A 22,859-nucleotide genomic window follows, 5' to 3' on the forward strand; every position below is an offset into this window, starting at 1 on the left:
ATGCTGACGGCGGGGCAGCTTAGAGATGCCCTACTTGCTATAGTAAATGACGCAGGATTGGTAACTTTGGGCAGCTCCCAATCTCTCTTTAGCAAGCAGTTACTAAGGTGTGCTGCAAGTGCATGAGTGACTACTCAGGACTCCCAAGTAGAAATCTTCATAAAATGATACAGCATTTCTCACACTATAGGGAGCTCCTAGCTACACTAACATACTCAGTGCATTATTTATGAGGTCCTCTCTGCATTCTGTGAAGTTGTGGGGGAAAGAAAAGAACTAAACCAACAATGGCTGAAATAAAAATACTGTAAAACCTATCAAACACTTGGGACCCTTTCCCACACTCAGTACACCCTCGTGGAATGCAGAATTGATTCTCCAGAGCTTGGTTCAGCTGATTGTTATCTGATCCTTTAGCACCTTGTTTGAGCCCTTGTGTCTCTTCCACCAGATGTACTTGGCTGTGGCACTTGTACTGATAACTTGCTTCACCATCAGATGCAGATGCAATAACACTTTTTAAATCTTCTGTTATCATGGGTTTGAGTGGATTGATTCCTCCTTTTAACCCAGAGTAATAAAGGGTGGGTAAATGTATTGATCCTTGTATTGCCAGTCCCAAGGGTTCACAAATCATGAGTCAGCCCCCCACAACTCAAGAGATTGGATTTTAAAATCACGAGATTTTAAAAAATAATACATTTGGGATCTTTTACTTTGGTTTCTGAGCGTATAGGGTGCACTCGGATCATGTTTTCAAGCTTATCTCTGCAACCATGAGGATGCAAAACTCTTTTTTAACAAAAGCAGAGATTCTCAATAATCCAGTGACTGCAGAAGCCAGGGCTTTCCGAAAACACCAAATATCATGAGACTCATGATAAAATTGTGGGGGATGGCAACTCTGATATCTATGCAACTCTTGTGTGACTGGGATATTTGCAGGAATTCTCAAATTCCACAAATACAAACAGGACTCGAGAGACCAGGAAGTGCCAGAATATTTGTGTGGACCTACTGTATTTTCTCCCCTGTGGGGTGCATCTCTCTCGTGCTGGTACTAGTGGGGCTATCCTTGAGTTGCAAATCTAACTGAATTTGTTTTTTTTAAGGTCCTGATAGTCCCCTGTTCATTCAAACATTTAGCTCCTCTGCACCAGCCATTGATAGCATGGCTGAGTAAGAGCTGCAAAGTTCTCTCCAGTAAAGCCACTAATAATTATGGATTCCACCAAACGGCAGCAGTGTTTCTTTCCTTCATCAAACCGTGCTGTCCTCACCTTGTGGCCTGAAGCTTCAGAGAGCAGGGTACCCACTGAGGCATTTCCACTTAGGCATGTTCTCACGTTCAGCTGTCCCCTTTGTGTGGTGTCTGTGAGATTATCTTCTCTCTCTCAACGGTGTCTCCCATGTTTCACAGACAGAACGTGCACTTGGCAGTGCATGCTGAGAACTTCAAGTCCGAAATTGTCAGCGTGAAAGAGATGAGAGACATCTGGTCCTGGATCCCAGAGCGCTTTGGACTTTGCCAGCCCCTACTGCTTTTCACCACCTTGGAGCATGGCTGCAGCCTAAACAGGTAACCTAGTCTTTCCTATTGTACAAGTAGAAAAGAACAGCCAACCAATGCTAACTGGGTACAGAAATCCTCATCCAAAGCATGGCTCACCAAAATGTGCATCCAAAGACTATTATGGGAGTGACCGATTGCAAGTGCCAGGGAAGTCTGAATCTCTCCTCCCCCATCTCAGTTACAATTACCACAAGGATAGCTTCCAAAATTAGAGGCTATGGTCCTGCCTCCAGTTAGGGCTGGACTCCACTACCGGGGAGATCAATGCTGCTGCAATCGATGCAGCAGGGATCAATTTAGCAGGTCTAGTGAAGACCCAGTAAGACCACTCTTCGGTCGACCCCGGTACTCCAGCTGTCTGAGAAGAGTAAGGGAAGTTGACTGGAGAGCATCTCCTGTCGCCTCAGCGCCATGAAGACACTATGGTAAGTCAAACCTAAGCTACGTCGACCCCAGCTACGTTATTCTCGTAGCTGGAGTAGCGTAACTTAGATTGGCTTACCCTTGTAGTAAAGACAAGCCCTCAGTGTGAGTGCTAGTCCTGAATTTCCCCTGTTTGAGTGCTAACCATAGGAATTGTAGTTAATTCCTAGAATCATAGAAATGTCAGTCTGGAAGGGACCTCGAGATCTCATAGAGTCCAGCCCCCTGCACAGAGGCAGGACCAAGGAAACCTAGATTCATAGATATTAAGGACAGAAGGAACCATTATGATCATCTAGTCTGACCTCCTGCACAGTGCAGGCCACAGAATCTCACCCACCCACTCCTGCGATAAACCTCTCACCTATGTCTGAGCTATTGAAGTCCTCAAATCATGGTTTAAAGACTTCAAGGAGCAGAGAATCCTCCAGCAAGTGACCCGTGCCCCATGCTAGAGAGGAAGGCAAAAAATCTCCAGGGCCTCTTCCAATCTGCCCTGGAGGAAAATTCCTTCCCGACCCCAAATATGGCGATCACCGAAACCCTGAGCATATGGGCAAGATTCACTAGCCAGATATCCAGAAAAGAATTCTCTGTAGTAACTCTGATCCCCACCCCACCTAACATCCCATCACAGGCCATTGTGCCTATTTACCATGAATATTTAAAGATCAGTTAATTGTCAAAATCATGTTATCCCATCATATCATCTCCTCCATAAACTTATCAAGTTTAATCTTAAAGCCAGATAGGTCTTTTGTCCCCACTGCTTCCCATGGAAGGTTATTCCAAAACTTCACTCCTCTGATGGTTATTTGTCTAATTTCAAGTCTAAACTTCCCGACGACCAGTTTATATCCATTTGTTCTTGTGTCCACATTGGTACTGAGTTTAGATAATTCCTCTTCCGCTCCGGTATTTATCCCTCTGATATATTTATAGAAAGCAATCATATCTCCCCTCAACCTTCTTTTGGTTAGCCTAAACAAGCCAAGCTCCTTGAATCTCCTTTCATAAGACAGGTTTTCCATTCCTCAGATCATCCTAGTAGCCCTTCTCTGTACCTGTTCCAGTTTGAATTCATCCTTTTTAAACATGGGAGACCAGAACTGCACACAGTATTCCAGGTGAGGTCTCACCAGTGCCTTGTATAACGGCACTAAAACCTCCTTATCTCAACTGGAAATACCTCGCCTGGTGCATCCCAAGACCGCATTAACTTTTTTCACGGCCATATCACGTTGGAGGCTCATAGTCATCCTATGATCAACCAATACTCCAAGGTCCTTCTCCTCCTCCGTTACTTCTAATTGATGCGTCCCTAGCTTATAACTAAAATTCTTGTTATTAATCCCTAAATGCATAACCTTACACTTCTCACTATTAAATTTCATCCTATTACTATCACTCCAGTTTACAAGGTCATCCAAATCTTCCTGTATGATATCCCGGTCTCTCTCTAAATTGGCAATACTTCCCAGCTTTGTATCATCCGCAAACTTTATTAGCACGCTCCCACTTTTTGTGCCGAGGTCAGTAATAAAAAGATTAAGATTGGTCCCAAAACTGATGCCTGAGGAACTCCACTGGTAACCTCCCTCCAGCCTGACAGTTCACCTTTCAGTAGGACCCACTGTAATCTCCCTGTTAACCAATTCCTTATCCACCTTTCAATTTTCATATTGATCCCCATCTTTTCCAATTTAACTAATAATTCCCCATGTGGCACGGTATCAAACGCCTTACTGAAATCTAGGTAAATTAGATCCACTGCATTTCCTTTGTCTAAAAAATCTGTTACTTTCTCAAAGAAGGAGAGCAGGTTGGTTTGGCACGATCTACCTTTTATAAAACCATGTTGTATTTTGTCCCATTTACCATTGACCTCAGTGTCCTTAACTACTTTCTCCTTCAAAATTTTTTCCAAGACCTTACATACTACAGATGTCAAACTAACAGGCCTGTAGTTACCCGGATCACTTTTTTTTCCTTTCTTAAAAATAGGAACTATGTTAGCAATTCTCCAATCATACGGTACAACCCCTGAGTTTACAGATTCACTAAAAATTCTTGCTAATGGGCTTGCAACTTCATGTGCCAATTCCTTTAATATTCTTGGATGAAGATTATCTGGGCCCCCCAATTTAGTCCCATTAAGCTGTTTGAGTTTCGCTTCTACCTCAGTTATGGTAATATCTACCTCCATATCCTCATTGCCATTTGTCATGCTACCATTATCCCTAAGATCCTCTTTAGCCTTATTAAAGACTGAGGCAAAGTATTTGTTTAGATATTGGGCCATGCCTAGATTATCCTTAACCTCCACTCCATCCTCAGTGTTTAGCGGTCCCTCTTCTTCTTTCTTTGTTTTCTTCTTATTTATATGGCTATAGAACCTTTTACTATTGGTTTTAATTCCCTTTGCAAGGTTCAACTCTACTTGACTTTTAGCCTGTCTCACTTTATCCTTACATGTTCTGACCTCAATAAGGTAGCTTTCCTTGCTGATCCCTCCCATCTTCCACTCCCTGTATGCTTTCTGCTTTTTCTTAATCACCTCTCTGAGATGCTTGCTCATCCAGCTTGGTCTACAACTCCTGCCTATGAATTTTTTCCCCTTTCTTGGGATGCAGGCTTCCGATAGCGTCTGCAGCTTTGATTTAAAGTAATCCCAGGCCTCCTCTGCCTTTAGATCCATAAATTCTTCAGTCCAATCCACTTCCCTAACTAATCTCCTTAATTTTTGAAAGTCAGCCCTTTTGAAATCAAAAACCTAGTCGCAGGTTTAGTTTTGTTTATCCTTCCGTTCAGTTTGAACTGAATTAGCTCATGATCGCTTGAACCAAGATTGTCCCCTACAACCATTTCTTCTATGAGATCCTCACTACTCACCAAAACCAAATCTAAAATGGCATCTTCTCTAATTGGTTCAGCAACTACTTGATGAAAGAATCCATCAGCTATCGCATCCAGGAAAATCTGAGCCCTATTATTATTACTAGCACTTGTCCTCCAGTCTATATCTGGGAAGTTAAAGTCTCCCATGATCACGCAGTTTCCATTAGTATTTACTTCATTAAAAACATTAAAAAGGGCTCTATCCATATCCAAATTAGATCCCGGTGGTCTATAGCACACCCCAAGCACTATCACAGGGGAAGCTCTAGTAGTTTTCTTCCCCAATGTGATTTTTGCCCAGACGGACTCTGTCTTATCCATTCCACCGCTTCTTATTTCTTTACATTCTATCTCATCATTGATATACAATGCTACTCCACCACCTTTACCTTTGTTTGTCTTTCCTAAACAGCACATACCCTTCAATACCAGTAGTCCAGTCATGACTACTATTCCACCACGTTTCTGTTATCCCTATAATATCTGGTTTCACGTCCTGCACCAGTAGCTCTAGTTCCTCCATTTTGTTACCTACGCTCCTCGCATTGGTGTACAAACATCTTAATTTTTGCTGTTTGGCCTCACTCACATTCTGTACCCGATTAGGCACTGTCATCTTACAGCCAGTATAACCTATTAGACTGGTATCCACACTGCCCTTCCTCCTTATGTCCATTCTCCTACCCACGGCTGTATCCTTTCTTACTTTGTTTTCTTCCCTCTCAATGCTAAAATCCGGCATGGAGATTACCTGGACATCTCCCAGCCATCTCCCCCAAATTCCTAGTTTAAAGCTCTCTTAATCAGTTGTGCCAGCCTCCATCCTAGAAGTCTATTTCCTTCCCTACTCAGATGAAGTCCATCCCGAGAGAACTGTTCTCTGTCCATGAACACCTCCCAGTGGCCATACATCCCAAAGCCCTCCTTATAGCACCGCTGCCTAAGCCATCTGTTGATAGTCATAATCTTGTCACACCTTTTGTTGCCCTTCTCTAGGAAGAGGCAGAATCCCACTAAAGATCACCTGAGCCTCGATTTCCTTAAGTGTCTTCCCCAGCCTAGCATAGTCTCCCTTGATAGACCAACGCTGACAGGTGTTTGTCCAACCTGTTTTTAAAAATCTCCAATGATGGGGATTCCACACACTGCCTTGGAGGCCTGTTCCAGAGCTTAAGTATGCTTGTAGTTAGATATTCTTCCTAATATTTAATTTAAATCTCCCTTGCTTCAGATTAAGCCAATTTATTTCCTGTTCTAGCTTCAGTGGAAATGGAGAACAATTGATCACTGTCCTCTTTAGAATAGCCCTTAACATATGTGAAGACTCTTATCAGTCCTCCTCAGTCTTCTCTTCTTAAGACTAAACATGCCCAGGTTTTTAACCTTTCCTCATGGGTCAGGTTTTCTAAACCTTTTATTAGTTTTGTTCCTCTCCTGTCGACTCTCTCCAATTTGTCCCCATCTTTCCAAAAGTGTAGTGCCCAGAACTGGAGACAGCACTCCAGCTGAGGCCCCATCCCTGCCAAGTAGAGTGGGACAATTATCTCCCATATCTTATATACAACACTCATGTTAATACAACCCAGGATAATATTAGCTGTTTTCCCAGCTGTGTCACATTGTTGACTTGTATTCAGTTGCTTTTTTTTTCCCCCTTCCTAAGTGTAGTACTTTGTACTTCTCTTTATTGAATTTCATCTTGTTGATAATACTTAGTCCTGCCTTGAGTGCAGGAGCCTGGACTAGATGATCTCTCGAGGTCCCTTCCAGTTCTATGATTTCAGACCAAATATCCAATTTCATAAGGTTGTTTTGAATTCCAATCCTATCCTCCAACATGCTTCCCACCCAGAGGTGGATTAACATTTATTGGGGCCCTTGGGGGGCAGGGACAAGGGCCAGGGGTTGCTCTCGGGCACCCCGACACCCCACCCAGGGCAGGCGGAGGGTCTGGGGCTCCCCACCACAGCCCAGGCTCCCTGGGCAGCTCTTACCATGGCCCAGCTTCGGCTTCTAGACTGGCCAGGGGACACCACCTCAAGGGGGAACAGGAGGAGCAAGGGGCAGGGCCATAGTTCTGTTACAGGTTCTACACAGGTTACGATGCTCCTGCAGTGCCCCCAAATTGGCTGTGGGCCCTGGGCACAGGCTCCATGGGCATCATGAGTTAATCTGTGAGTTTCCCACCCCTCTCAGCTTGGTATCATCTGCGAATTGTATAAGCCCCACTCTCCACTCATTATCCATGTCCCTAATGAAAATATTTAAATCATGTTAAGCCTGTTAGTGTGAAATTTTAACTGCTGTGGCTGGCTGGTTTGATGATGACCAGTCACTCACAAAGCTCTTACAGGTTTCAGAGTAGCAGCCATGTTAGTCTGTATTCGCAAAAAGAAAAGGAGTACTTGTGGCATCTTAGAGACTAACAAATTTATTTGAGCATAAGCTTTCGTGAGCTACAGCTCACTTCATCGGAATGCATCCCTTGATAGATGAGCCCGAAAGTCCCTTCAGACCAATGCACACTGGCTCTCTGAAAGCTTCTCATTTCACATGATAACAATAAGCAGAGGTTGCTGCAAAAGGAAAGAGACACTTAAAAATATGCAGGATGAGACATAGCCGAGCAAAAACCACTTTCCCCAGCTGTCTTCTGTGAAGTTGCTTTTATCCCTGAAATGTGTTAAAATGGTACAGCCTAAAAATTAACAGTCAAAATATGTCAGTCTTGCTCTGTTCCCAAGACAAGTGAATTTGTTATAGCAATAACTTGTCATCAGATGAAAGGCATTATCCTTGATCTGATCCTGTATTGTTCACAGAAATGACAAATAAATGGGATGGGAGGTGAAGCTACCAAGAGTGAGTTACCAAGAGAAACAAATAAGTGGGTTCCTTCATCTTCTGCCCCAGCACAGAGTGCCTGTGAGAGTGACAGACATCAGTGAGAGGAATGAGCCTCAGCATTTGCCTGTGGAGGCAGCAAAGTCTTCATGCACCATGACACCAACACACACGACCTGATTCTCTGCTGTCTGGTACCTTGCATAGCCATTTACCCCTGCGCAAAGTGGTTGTAAAATGATGCTCTTCCGTTTCGGTAGTGTCTTCCCCCCTCTCTGCTCAGGTGTCTCTGCAAGGAGCAAGGCAATGGAGAATCAGGCCGTAGTCTTTTTCAGGTTGCTGCTATCCTCTGCCTTGTATTATTGGAGACCCTGGCAGTGGTGCAATCAGCGCCCAGCAATCATTGTACCTCATGCCAGCAAACAAATCTTAGGCTGGAAGGTAGTGCGGGCACTGCAGGTCACATACAACGGTTAATGTAAGCAGTGCGATGTTTGCTTAAGGAGCCATCTCTTCACATACCAGGTTCTATTCTCACAGTGAAGGACATGAACCAACTCTCCTTGTGATCAAGACAACAGCCAAAGAGGTAAGTAGGGTAAAAGGTAACTGAGGAAATGGTGATGCCACATACCACCTGATTGCCTAAAATCCATCCTGCCCTACACAATTTATGAAACAATGAAAAAGGGGATGGTGTAGAAATTAATTTCTTATGGCCACATGCTTTTGACTTAGGTACTCGGTGTGGTGTTCACTAGCCATGAGGGACCTCCAGTAAACTTTATACCAGATTAAATACTTTAAGCGGGGTCCAGGTCTGGCATCCCCTTTGTTGTAGTCCATATGTAATGGTGGCAATGGTACCAGATTGCAGTAACTTCCACAGAGACCCCTGACATCCATTTTATTATGTACATGCCCTGCTAGGATGAGGACTGAAGTGAGAGCCTGTGGGATTGTGCTGAACTGGACATTCGTGATCCAGAGAAGGCGTTTTCCTTTTGGTCAAGGATAACCTGGTACAGTAGCAGTGCTCAAAAGGGAAAGCAGTACTGGATTTCCTATTACACCAAAAAAAAAATTAGAGTGCTGATCCTGTGGTTGTGATAAAACCAAATGCACAATAGCAGTGAAATTTCTTAGAGCTCTGAGATGAGCCACTGCACAGGAATAGAGGTCCTCTGGTGACAGAGAGTGAGGGCCTGCTGCTAAATACTGTGTGGCTTTTAAAATTCCATTGCAATATTCAGCTCCTGCTGCAGGCAGCCTGTGCGTTTCTCTCTCTGGTTATGTCCTTGCTGGGTGGCTACACCAAACTCCTGCAGCAGTGGAGGCCTCATTGTGCTTTGTTGCTCCCATATAGTGCCATTGCAGTCTGCAGGGGTCAGTTTCATTGGGTTTGTTTGCAAGTAAATTAAAGCAGAATTTGGCCCATTGTTTCTAATCCTCAGGCCACAGTGGCTAGGTAAGTGGCTGATGTGCCCATGGTATCCAGAGGAAGGGGAAAGAGTGCATCTGCCATCATAAACTTTATTTGCCTCTTGGCCTATAGAGTGCTATTAACTCTAGTTGTGCAGCTGCTGCTGGCCTCTTCATGAAGAGAGCAAATAATGATCTGTTGTATGATCCCTTAGAAAATAAGGAAGAAGAGGAAGGAAGGGGAGAAATGTTAAGTCTAAAAGGACACTGTCTATTTTCTGTTTTTTACTTTCCATGTTTATAATTGCATCTTAGAAGCCTGAAAAAATAATTTACTAATTTCTGCTCTTCCCTTCAGATATTGTGTTGTTGTTTTTTTCTTGCTTCTAGTGGAGCAAATTCCAGTATCAGGCCACCTTTTTGTTATCTCCTAGCCTTTTCTATGCTAGCAAAGCTACTCATTGCTAATGGGTGTCAGCAGTGGGAGAAGTTCTGCTGGTGCTGACATAGGCACGGGAACTAGGCATGTGGGGGGTGCTGCAGGGTCCCAGGCGCTGGCCCTGTGCCTGGGGCCCGCGCCTGGGGCTCCGCACCAGGGCCCCACACGTGGGGCCCCACACGTGGGGCCCCGTGCCTTGGACTCCGCTCCCTAGCCCTGCGCCTGGGGCTTGGGTCCTGGCCACTGGCCGTGCTCCCAGGGCTCTGCATCTGGGCCTCTGCTTATGGGGTGCTGGCCGCGTGCCTGGAGCCCCTCACCCCCCCCCACCCCCAGCTCCCAGGCTCTGCTCCCATGGTCCTGACCGCTGGCCCCGCAGCTGGGGCTCTGCTGCTGGCCCCGCATGCGGGGTCCTGGCTGCAGGCCCCGTGCCTGCCCCCAGTCTTTACCCCCTTACCCCTGTCTGGGTCTCCCCCTCCCAGAAACACGGTACTGCTCCCAGCCCTAGCTAGGGGTGTGTGGACAGGGGTAAGGGGGCTGGCTTTCAGCACCCCCACTACTAAAAGGGTTCCAGCACCAGTAGGTACTGTAGGAGATGTAACTGCATGCCTAACCTAGCATGAATTGTGCTGAATGTGTGAAACCAGGCTTTCTGACAGAGTCTAGAGTGGTGTATGTCCTGGGCTATCTTAGAGGTTAAACTGGGCTCAGCACCAATTCATCTGCACCTGTCCCTGATGCCCATTGTTGGCAGTGGGAAATCTTGCTAGTGTGGATGAGATTGTTGAAGGCAGCAGACATGCTTGTAGTTCTCTGGGATTATTGCCTGTTCGCAGCTGCTGCATAGTCAACAGTCTCATGTCTCTGATATGAGTGTTGATGCTTTTGGTACCAAAACAAGGAAGTGGCTATTTGGCTACCACAATTTCATTTTCTTGTTACTAGGTCTGTCTGTGATGCTTCTTCCTGTGGTACTTACATGCCCACCCGCCATCGCCATAGTATCTGAGCACCTCACAACATCCCTGTGGGGCTAGGCTGGGTTATTATCTCCATTGTACAGATTGGGAACTGGGGCACAGAGAGGCTAAGTGACTCACCCAAGGTCACACCGGAAGTCTGTGGCAGAGCAGGGAATAGCCCTGAACTCTGGAGAACAAGGGTCAAGCACCCTATCCACTGGACCATCCTTCCTCTCAGAAGTGGTGGATGTAAAATAATTTTTAAAATTTAGAATCTGCAGGCCATTCCCTAGCTGATCAGAATCTAGATCTAGCTTTAGGTCTAAATTACTTGTGCCCTCTTAATCCACTGATCTTGAGACTTTCAACATTAAACTACATTAGACCTTGAGTTGTGGGCTCCAAAACCTTTTGGTATCAGTGAATTTAAAATACCCTGTTTCTTATTAGCAGTAACTGGTGAAAAGCCTCCTGACCGTGACCTTTGCTCTAGGTCTGTGGCGCTTATTTGTCAACTGACTGGAGCGAGCGCAGGCGAGGAGGGAATAAACTGAGTTTCTTTGGGACTGGAGAGTGCTTTGTATTCAGGGTAAGTAGTAATCGCAGTTTTGCCTCAATATTCAATGGAGATGACTGGATTTTAATAGCTAATCAGTAACACCCCTTTTCCATTTAGAGTGGAATATATGGGCTGACAAGCTTGTGATCCAGCCCATGCCCTTCTAGCCTTAAAGTCTATGGAATCCCTTATGAAAGGGTAGGAGATTTCCTATTCAATTTTATGGGGAGGGCCTTTCTCCTGAGTACAGAATGATTCTCACAAGACCTGGGCGTGGATGCATGCCATATGTAGTAAGGTAATTCAGAAACCACCACGTATTACCAAGTCTTATTCTCAATCCTCTACAAGGCAGAGGTTTTTCTGGCACCATTCCTGTCCATTATGCCAAAGGGTTAGTCTGAATCACTCACCGGTGGTACTGGCAGTGTCTGAGCAGCTCCAGGGCTGCTTCGTATTCAGAACCCTCAGTGGAATGGATGCTCACGAATTGATTCCTGGCTGTCTTCTCTTCTCCTCTCACCTAGTTGCAGCCAGAAGTGGAACGCTATGAGTGGGTGATAATCAAGCACCCCGAACTGGCCGTGACTGCTTCTGAGCCAGGGGCTAAGTCCACGCAGGTTTCCACTATCCTGTCCTCCAGCAGCATCCCCTCGGACTCCTCGGATCGTCTTTCCCCCTTCCTAGCTGCTCGTCACTTCAACTTGCCTTCCAAAACCGCTTCCATGTTCATGGCTGGCAGCAATGAATGCATCATCATAGGTAAGTCTGTGCAGGATCCATGCAATTATCCTGCCAGTCTTCCTACCTATCGCAGCAAAAAATCAATCAAGCTGTTTTTAGCATTTATGTCATTCCTACTGTAGCTAGAATGAGAAAAGTGACTGTGAAAACATCCTGCTCTGCCAAATTTTGTATCAAAACTTGGATATCGCACTTGTAAAGAGAAAACATTGTAAGGACTAGATGCTGCAGGTACAGCTCCACCTATGGTCTGCTGCACACGTGATTGCGAATAATTCTGGAATATGGACTTAGCTGGCAATGAACTGGTGTTGAAGCACGAGGTGAACTAGAATACAGCAGCTTTCTCTGCTGCAACTGGAGTGCGTCTACAGTGCTGCTAACTGTGGCAAAAGCCTATTGGCTAATAAAGTAGTCAGTTATGATTGGAAATGCAGGCAACAGTTATGTACTGAGAAGTTTTCCCCAGAACAGTTTTTCTGACAGCCACAGTTTTAAAGTGCATCTACTAAAGTCTGATAACAGGGTTGAAAGAGACCTGCCTTGAGAGCATCTAGTCTGATGGTTACCAGATCAAGACTTCAGCTTTAATATCTAGTGCCTACTGATTCCTATTTAGTAATGTGCATTATAGTCCACTGTGGGGTGGGCTGCTCCAAACTCAACCAGCTCACAATACAACACGAGCTGAGTTGAAAGCTAGAGAGCACATGACAACTGGAGACCAGTGATGGTGTATCGTGGCTCATCACAAAGTTCTGTTATTAAGGGAGGCGGTACTAGTTACATCCATCTTAGTGCATCAGATTTGTATGTGGGAATTACTGTCTAGTCCAGTCTCTGACACAGAACAGGATTTCCACTGGAGTGACCCCTCAAGTGTGTTATGCCTTATCTAACTGCCTTTCTTGTGTAACTGCTCTTCAGACAACACCCTTCATTTTGTTTTGCCTGGGAGTCTTTGTCATCTCCATCCCAACAAGTATGTTTTTCATTGATCTAAATTAATTTAACTGAATTTCTTGTCCCTCTAAGATCTGTGCAATATTCTGTCAGTCTGGTCTCTCACAGATCTGATCAACATGCAATAAACTTTGGGATATCTTTTACAATGATCTAGAAGATTGTACCAGTCCCTTTTAGTACCCTGCTTTGTCCCGCTCCCCAGTTTGATATTGCTCATTAAGTTGTCCGAGGGATTCTATCTTGATTTGTCACTTGTTCTGTTTAATTCAAGTTCAGATAACCAGTTAGTAACTTACTGGAGCCTTCTTTTTTAAAAACATGAAAATAAAAAAATCAATGAAGTCAAGCAGGTGTGGAGTCAGTCTGCCTGGGTTCAGAGTAGCAGTCATACTAGTTTGTATCCACAAAAAGAACAGGAGTAGGTGCCACAAGTACTCCTTTTCTTTCTGCCTGGGTTGTCTTCCATGAATTTGCCAAAATGGTCACTTGCAGTTCTGCTAGCTTCATTAGAATCCATGCATAGAAACAAGTGTCCTTCGTTCTAAAAGACAGCAGCTGAACATCGTGGTGGGTCTTCCTATATTCCAGCTGTCCCTGGAGGTAAAGGCCATCAGACCCCTTCTCTGTGTAGCTGTAAGTTTCACATCCTGAGAAACACAAAAGCAATGTAACATTTTTGTTCTTCCTTTCTCTGTAGGAGGTGGTGATGGCCAGGCCCTCTACCTTGATGCAGACCTGAACCATGGGAGAACCAGCCACTGCAATACTTTCAATAATCAGCCACTGTGCTCTGAAAGCTTCCAGATCTCTGCCATGGAGGTGTGGGGCTTCAAGGACACCATGAATGCCTGAGGCGATAACCATCATCAAAACAATGAGCCTGTCAAACATCTCAAAATTCTCAAGACAAATACTAATGCAAAAGCCAAGCTAGCACAAAAATTCCACTAGGCTCCTAGCTTAGCTATTAAGGAGCATGCTAAATGCAGGGCTTAGTTGTTTACTGTTTCTCCTTATATGTAACATGTAAAAGGCTAGGTGGTGCATCTGGTTAATTCCTTTTACCTCTGGCAAACTGGGTTCAAATCCTGATTTAAGTAACAAGTGGAAATGTGGGTATCTCATTCTAGTCCTGAGTGGATGTGTATCCATATGCAATCAGTCTCTGAGGCCAGGACTGGAACAGCAGCGTGTTGCTCATCAGGATGCAGGTATATTGGCAGAGCTGTGTGTGGCTTGTACAATGCCTGGCTTGTGCCAATGACATCAGTTTGCCACTTGCAGGGGAAGAATATTGGTTTATAAAATATTTGACACAGAATATTGGTTTATGAAATCAATGGCTTTCTATAAGTAGACTTTGCATATGGGTCCACCCATCAGGCAGATCCATGTATCCATTTTCAGCACCCTTTCCTGAGCAAGTCAGCAAAGCTTCTGAAAGGAACAAAGACTAATAGTTGTCTTTCCCCACATCTGAAAGCTAGTGTTCTTAATCTGCTTACAAAGTCTGCCCCTCTGTAGGAAGCATCCAGTCTGGGAAAGCACTTCCTCAAAGGCTGACTTTCTGTTTACATTCCTATTACATATCAGAATCATGACTTCCAATTGTAATATTATGACTCACAACTCAGGCAGCTAAAAGCCAGCAGGCTATATGCAGGGCACAAACTCTTCCCCTTCTTCATGGTTCCTGGTAGCTGACATGAGATTTTGCACCAGTAGTGATAACAGGCCAGGCAGAAAATTAGCAATTGGATGCAGAAACACAATGCCTTCTCCAAAGAGAAGCAGATAAGGGTGGGCGGAGGGGAGAGTACCTACAGAGATAGAAAATGATCTCATCTATCAATTCAGTCTTGTGTCTGGGAATGTACTAGTTCCCCAGACAGGCTCTAGGGGTTGCTGTTTCTATAGCACTTGAATCTGCCTATTGACTGGAGAGACTAGTGCTCTCTCAGTGTAAAATGCAGCCATGCTTTGCCAGTAATGCCTCATGGTATAAGTTGGACAGGTTAAACAGTCCTTTCTTCTTGCCTGACAGTTCTGGCAGCATTTCTCCGCAGACACGCTTCGTGACTGGAAATGATTTCCCATTGCTTGACACACGAAGTTAGCAGTCCAGTTTTGAGACTTGTCCTTTCCTGGCTTAGTCTGTGCATCTCAACGGAGGATCAGTGTGAGCACGTGTTAGAGAGATTCCTCTGAGTACTTCAGCAGAGTGATCACTAGTGAGGGGGAGTTCTGCAGCCAGATGGAGGGAAGAGAGAGCACTGTTCCTCACCAGGTATATAGTGACACCAATTGCATTAAAATAGAGAATCTTGAATATTACCTTTTTTTAAGGTGCATTTCTTTTATAAAGGGAGATCAAAATATGCAGTGAAAAATCAGTGGCCCAACTCTTAACTAGGCTGGCCAAGATCTCCTCAGAATCCACTGGCTCAGATGAGGCTGGCTAAGACTTACTTGCCCGGGCCACATCTAAAGGGACTGGCAGACAGTTGTGTGACTTTGGCAGGGCACTGCCTCTCAAGAACCCACTGGCAAAGGTTAGCCTGGAAGATGAACAGCTTCTTGTGATGCCATTGTTGGAAGCCCTTCCATAAGAACCCAGGTCAGTAACGGATTGTGGATGCACCCTTTTAAAATGATAGACGAACATCAAACAGTCTGTTTGTAATCAGAATCTTTCTCTTGTTGGTGCAGAACAACATCACTTACTCCTGCAAGAGCTAGTAATGCCACAAGCACTCATGACGGAACAAGGAAGCATTGTCCTTGCCCTGTGTATCCTTGCAGTGCGTCAAATGTGTTTGGAGAGGGCAGCTGTCATGTGGCTAACCCAGAATCCTGGGCCCTGACCTTACTGAGTAATGGCTGCAGGAGCAGACTCTTATATTCTGGCTGAAAAACATGCATTTGTCAGTGTTAAATCTGAACAAATATTCTGTTAGAATCTTAAGCAGCTTTGGTTCCAGCTTGTTTTTGCTGCTCACCTTGAAAAGGCCTCCCTGTGCCTGTGAGTATAGATGCCATTGACTGACAGCCCATACTGTCTGACATGCTGTGGACTTTGCAATATTGTGTTCAGCACATGGCAGAAGCACATGGGAGGTGAATGAAGTTTGCCTCTGCTTAAAAGATCAGTTTCCAGATTTGAATTGACTGAACTAAGACCCTTTTATCTTCCAAGTGATAGTGTGCACTAGCCTTAGGGCGCATGTTCACCCCCATAGTTGCACCATTCAGGTTCTTAAATGTCAGTATTAGCAACTGGCTCAGCTAGTAAAAAAATAGTTCATTTCAGTGCCCCCTTAAGATCAGTCAGCAGGAGTTTCCATCCCAGATGGCTTATAACATAACTGGTCTGAGGAGCTAATTCCCCATTCCAGGCAGGGTTCTGGCCCTAGATCAGGGGTGGGCAATATTTTTGGCCTGATGTCCACATCAGGGTTCCAAAACTGTGTGGAGGGCCGGGTGTGAAAGGCTGTGCCTCCCCAAAGAGCCTGGACTGTGCCCCCTCCCACTTCCCATCCCCTTTTGGTGCTTAATGGCATCTTATCAACTTCCTTGGGCAAAGGATTCATTCAGAAAATGCACTGAGTACCTTGGGGGGAGGGGGGGGCTCTCAAATATGTTCTCCCCTCTGCCTCATTCTTCCAGCTTGTGTACAGTTTGTTCTTAGCCGTAATTTTCATGTAATTAAAATATCACTTGTCCCTTGAGCTCTGGGTTGGCAAGAGTGGGAGACTTTCACATTCAAGCAATTCTTAAGTCTGTCTGCAAAACACATCCAGAGACATTCTGGTTTTCTTGCCTTCCCCAACCTCTCCCACTCCTGCCCCACTCCTCAAATAGCATCTACAGAATCCTCCCCCGAGACTGCTAGGGTGGAAATGTAACCCCAGAAAACTGCTTGAATAGAAGACAACAGCAAACTCAGCTTTAGAATACTAGGCTGGTTTTTCAAAGAACCCTCGGGGAGGTAGGCACCCAAATCCTACTGAAAGTCACTGGCATTTGGGCATCTGCCTCTTAGCAGCAATGAAAACTCAGTTTTGACCTTTGCCAGGATTGCGTTGTGTACAAGTAGCAGATGCCCCTAATGCTTCCACCATGGAGGGCCCACAAAGAAGTCCCGAGGGTATTTCTACGCTGCAGCTGGGAGGTGATTTCCAGCACAAGTAGACAGACTTGGGGTGGGGTAGCTCAGCTCAATCGAGTGCACTGATAATAACAGTGTGGATGTTGTGGCTGCAGGTCAGGCTATCTACCCCACGTTCAGACCTGCGGGCTCGGGCAGGCTTGGATTTGAGTGGCTACCCCGAGCCGTCACCTCTCCCACAGTGTTCACACTGCTATTTTTAGCACATGCACTGGAGCTGAGCAAGCGCAAATGTCTGCCTGGGCTGGGGATCACACTTCACACAACCTATGCAGATGGCCTGTTATCCTGTTTCTGCAGGTGACCATAGCAGAGTCTTCACTTCCTTCTTAAAGGAGCTCACCACATTGGGTAATGGGAGTCTGGTGAGTAGCTTCTCATGAGGCAGTCCATGTCTAGGTATAAGCCTTGCAATTTGAGAGAAGGGGAGGATACTCTTATGACTTGGAACAAACACTACCTCACCAGGGTAATTGGGGGAGGGGAAGTTGCAGGGAAGGGGAATTGATGTTACAGGATGATCCGTGTGCAAAAGGGTTCCACTGCCTGAACCCCACTTCTGGAAGCAATGGATGATGAGTCAGTGAAGCTGTGCTAGAAGTAACTTCTCCCCTTGCCCAGGTGGGTGGGGAAACTAGTGACACCTCTACTGACTGCCATCTGTGTTCATAGGACTCTTAGGAGGAATGTATTGCAGAAGCAGTTTTTTTAACCAGGATGTGATGCTAAAAGATCTCATTAGGGTGAGTACTTGAGAAATAAAATCCCAGAAGACCAATTTAGTGTATGCAGGTCCGGCACCGGGATAACCCAACCTGACCAAGAAGCCACAACAAACATGCAAGAGGAATTGTATTATACAAAGCTGTCTTTCGTATTCTCCTTTTGTAGTTATTCCATAAAAACTAATGCTCCTTTTATATGTAAATGTTTGTGTATAATATTTCTTTGTGAGCCTAAGGCAGCTCAGAGCTGTGGTGCTATGAGCTGAGGACCTGTCCCTTCCTCTCCAGTGGCAAAGATGCATCTTCTGTCTGTGATTAAAAATTGATGTTAAAGAGAAATCCATCCAGGTTCATGTAAATCAGTGAGCGGTGTTGTGTATGTTACATGCAGAACTCTTGGGGTTGGGTACATAGACCAGTTTTTGAGAAGACTGCTAGAGTGGGTGGCTTCTCAGAGATCAGGGCTCCAGCTGGGAAGGGTGTAGTATGATGAGTTACTTTACTGTAACTCTGAACAGCCTTTGACGACATGTCCCTTTGGTGGTGGTATTGTGTGTTATCAGTGCCCTTCGATTTATGCTGTTAGTGTGGAGCTACGGTTCTGGCTGTTGAGATGTAGCCGCTGCTCTTTAAGAGCATCTCTAGCTTCCTGGGAACCCACTTCTGAGTTGTAACTTTCTATTAGACAGATGCTTTCTGGGGATGGGGAAGGCCAGAGAAGACTAGAACAACCACCCACCTCCCCTAGGCATCTGAAAATGGGCTGAACTCACTGTAAATAGCCTCTGACCTACTTACAGCACAGAAACCAACAGTTACGCTACCCAGGGTGGCTGTGTCTCTGGAAAGCTAATTGCTCTCTGATAATAATGCACTTTTTGTGATAGTCACCTTCCATCTTCTGTCCCTCACCAGAGAGGTGACAGACAAGGAGCCTCCTTGAGGGTTACATTCTCTTCTGTGGAGAATATAGACTGAATGTTACTGAAAGGGTTAAACTTATATCAGCAGAAGTATCTTTTAGCCCCCAAAAAATAATTTTCTTGCATATCAAATCAGCTGCTAATCCCAGCATTGGTATGTTTGAAAACAGTACCTACTGATTCACCTCTTTCTGGTTTTGGTTTTAAATCCTGGGGAATCGGAGTTTACACTGCCTTTGTGTCATCAGAGCTATGCTCTGATATCACAAATGGGCAGGGACCAAGACTTCACCTGAAGCTGGGGCAGAGGGAAAAGTTAGCTGCTGCAATCCACATCTGGAATCCCGCCCCAGGCACAAAATGCATAGAGGGCTCAGATACAGTCTCATCACTGTGTGATAACAGCTCTGTCTTCTTAGCCAACTCTTGGTTTGAGATGAATTTTGTACCAGTCTGTTTGTAGGTGATATGAATGCAAATTATATCCTGAGTGACATTTTTCTCCAGGTGATTGCAGTGTTGTCTAATTGTGACTTTCCAGGTCATGTAACTATGCCCTCCATTCATGTCAGTGTTGAATGTTTATGTGACTGCACAGAATTTGGGTTGAAGTATTAAAATAAAATTTAAACATACAAGCTGTTGGCTTTACCCTTTCAGCAAAGCTGTCTGGTACAGATTTCTCGTTCTAAAGCCAGATTTTGTAGTAGGCACTTGCTCTGCATCATGAGACATAACCACCTTCAAAAGCTACAAGGAAGAGTTGGTGTCTCCATTTAACAGATTGGAAACTGAGGGACAGAGATTAAGTGACTTGGCCAAGTCACATAGGGAGTCTGTGGCAGAGCAGAGAATTGAGCCCAGATCTCCCAAGTCCCAGTCAGGCGTGTTAATCACAAGACCATCCTTCCTCTCCCTCTTTCCAGGTGGTTTATCCTTGGCTGCACTTGTGGTTAAACAGTGTTCAGCACCAGTTGCCAGTTCAGTTACATTTCCTGGATGAGGTTTGAGTCCAGCTGCCCTCTGAGTATCTCGTGTCATCACCACTAAGTGATGTTCTACACAACACATTGTGCCCTCATTAACACCTGGGCAGCCCCATTGTCTTCAGATTGTTCTCAATCAGTGCCATCTAGAGCTTTGTTAGTCTTCAGTCTGTTTGCACAGGTGCAACTGGAATCACTGGATAGTGTTGTTGCACCGGTGTCACTTATGACATAATTTGGCTTGCAGAACCTCCAGTCACTGGTGCTGATGCGTGAGACAGAGAAAGCTCACTTGAAACTCTGAACTAAGGGTGAGTCTCTGGAGCTGGCAGTTAGAAAAAACAGTGCTCACAGTGCATTTTATATAGCGATTAGAGACAGCATGGAGCCTTAGAGTGCCATTTTTACACAGTCATTTCTTAGAGTAAAGCTGCACTTTAAATGTATTGTGAAGAGCAGGAGTGGGACTGTCTGACTGTAAGGGATCACTGAAACAAGCGTCTCTAGCGCCCTGCTCCTGCCTATCTCTGTTCAGCGATGAGTAAGAATGCTATGGAGAATGTTTACTGTAAAGTTAGGGTCTGGCCACTAGAGGCTACTCTTCAGCTGATCTCAAATTAGATGAGCAAGTTACCTGTGACAGATACCAGCTAAAAGAAAAACTGCTTCTACTAGCCAAAAAGCCCTATTTAGTAAACAGTAATGCTACTGTAAATGTATCAGTGGCTAATGAGGTCTCAGTAGGAATAGGGGTTTCTCTGAGGTTAGCTAAGGAGGTAAAGTGTCATTCTGGTATCACAAGAAGCTAGTGCTGGGTAGCAGGAAATGTCCCAAACCTAAAGTCCTTTAGGGCTGGGGCTTTTACAGATCAGTGACCTGGGGTCAACTTGCCCAGAAAGTCTAATCTTGGGCTTTGGAGCAACTGTGAGTGCTACAGAGCTTTATGTGCAAGTAGCTGTAAGAGTTAAAGCTGTACTGTTTGGGAGCTGGGAGGAGGTTGCATGCTTGACTGGTAGTGTCAGAAATTGGAAGGTCGCTCTCCTATGATGGATCTGTACTTGCCTGTGCCTGTAGGGGTTCATGGAAGAAGCCCTGTGCTGTGGAAGGCAAGTGTGATGTCTCCAAGGAATGCTAACATGTAACTGAGTATAATGGAGATGAACGAGTTCTCCTGAAGAGACAAGAGGTCCTCTGTGTTAGGTTGGATGTGCAGTAACAGGATAGCTTTTAGAAGGGCATATGCAGATTTCATGCTAGTTGTACCCACCTTCGTCCACCCCACACCCACTGTCCTGGGAAGCTGCGAGCTCTGTCACACACAGCGGTAGGACATTGATTCTGGCACCATTTCATAATATCAGCTAACAAAAACTAATCTTCCCACTGGCAAATCAAGGGTTATGGTAGGCTCTTCTAAAGGGCGGCAGAAAAGCTGTTTGCCTTTGTACACATCCCAGCTGGGGTTTAGTCCCATTCCAAAGCTCACTCCCTCTCCGTATCTTTTCTAGGTGAGCTAGCAGGTGGGTGGCTGTTGACAGTTCTTTGCTTGTTTCTTCCCCCTGCAGCTGGCTCTTAGCAAGTTTTCAAACCATGCAGAGGGCTGAACTGGGTGCATTAGTCTGCACTTCCTCACAGCGGTGCCAACCAGGACTCTAGGACCTTGGCTTCATGTGCAGAATTACTGGTTGCTGACAACTGATGTCCTCAGTGGGAGAAATTTGAACCAGCTCTGAACACTAATTGCAAATGTAACCCAGGACCAAACTGCTCAGTGCCCATTGCTCGGGTTAGTTCTGCTAATGTAGACAAGGCTCCAACGCTGTCTGTACACTAGTCCTTTTCCTGGATAAGTCCCATCATGGCTAACCCTGTGTGGGAGCCCTAGCCTAGCCAAGGCAGCAGGTGTGCCATGTCACCTGAACTCGGCCAGAGCAGGTCCGTGACGCAGGCTAGCACCTGATGTGTGCTGGTGCTCCCACCCTGGCTACTACTGGTGTAACTGTAGTGCTATTACAATCTAAACAAGGCTTAGCCACAGGGGCTTCCTTATTATTCCAGTACCTGGTCCTTGTAAGTGTAAACACTAGTGGTGCTAGGTGCAGTTCATGGCACTGCTGCTCTCTTCTTCTTGGCTTTTCCTGCTCATTTTCTCTGTCTGAATCATCCTCTCAAGCTTAACAGCACCCGCCTCTCCTCCCTGCTAGAGAACAAGAGGGTAATTCCAACTGTCGCTGACTTGCTCTCCCACGTGAGTGGGGTGGGGTGGTGAAGCTGACTTCATGAAGCCAGACAGCAGCCCAGTGTGCCTGGGATCACGGTGTTCTTCCTTCCTATGTGTACTTGGGCCCTCCACACCATAAACAAATCAAACTCCAAACCTTCAGAGCTGGGTCTGCTCTCGTCCAGCCAGTACCAGTGTCATTTTGATCAACTTGGCAGAAGGAGCTGATGGCAGTGCTTCCCTGCTGGCTGCTGCTCAGGTACAGTGCATTTCTCCTGTAGGTCAGCCTCTCACGGCTGCTGCACAATGGCCTCTGTAGCAAAGACCTGTCCTTGTCCTCTCATGTGTTAACCCCTTCTCCCTGGAACTAGTTGCTACAGCATACAAAATGCATCAAACGTGTCTCATTCCACCACTGTGAGATGCAGGCTTGTAAATCTCTATTTATACTCACCTGAGGTCTGGCTATGCAGTGTGGTAATGAACTGAACTTGCTGGACATCTGCATTGGAATCCTGTTTAGATCACAAGTGGAATGAGTTTAACCTCAGCATGGCTCACCCATACTGCAAAATGGACATGTTTGTCAGACTCTGCTCAAGGGAGACCCCAGGACAAAAATCGCTGGCATGTCTCAGGTCAGGTTTTGAGATCCATTGGCAGGAGTAGGCGGAGCCATTTACTCAGCACCTGCCTGGGTGATCTTGTCATGGTCACTGAAATTTACACAGTTGGGAAGTTATACAATATAGAATATTAGGGTTGGACGGGACCTCAGGAGGTCATCTAGTCCAACCACCTGCTCAAAGCAGGACAAATCCCCAACTAAATCGTCCCAGCCAGGGCTTTGTCAAGCCTGATCTTAAAAACCTCTGACAAAGTAAATTCCACCACCTCCCTAGGTAACCCATTCCAGTGCTTCACCACCCTCCTAGTGAAAAAGTTTTTTCCTAATATCCAACCTCAACCTCCCTGTAGCGGGGTGGTCACCCTGCTCCTGCCCTGAGGG

The 22,859-nt window shown here is 45.5% G+C and overlaps 1 protein-coding gene across 6 annotated transcripts in view; it reads left to right on the forward strand.

The window, feature by feature from the left end:
* The window catches only part of TBC1D24 (TBC1 domain family member 24), a 57,953-nt gene extending 38,672 nt beyond the window's left edge, over positions 1-19,281 (forward strand). For all 6 annotated transcript variants that reach the window (XM_048868032.2, XM_048868033.2, XM_075132891.1 and 3 more), the window contains 5 exons: positions 1,421-1,579; positions 8,264-8,327; positions 11,052-11,147; positions 11,645-11,879; positions 13,525-19,281. In XM_048868032.2, coding sequence (XP_048723989.1) covers positions 1,421-1,579; positions 8,264-8,327; positions 11,052-11,147; positions 11,645-11,879; positions 13,525-13,679 — 709 coding nt within the window. In that variant the 3' untranslated portion in view covers positions 13,680-19,281. The remainder of the gene's footprint in view (positions 1-1,420; positions 1,580-8,263; positions 8,328-11,051; positions 11,148-11,644; positions 11,880-13,524) is intronic.
* Positions 19,282-22,859: the final 3,578 nt, after the last annotated feature.

The sequence above is a fragment of the Caretta caretta genome, chromosome 10 (assembly GCF_965140235.1).
Source record: "Caretta caretta isolate rCarCar2 chromosome 10, rCarCar1.hap1, whole genome shotgun sequence".
In the NCBI taxonomy this organism is placed as follows: Eukaryota; Metazoa; Chordata; order Testudines; family Cheloniidae; genus Caretta; species Caretta caretta.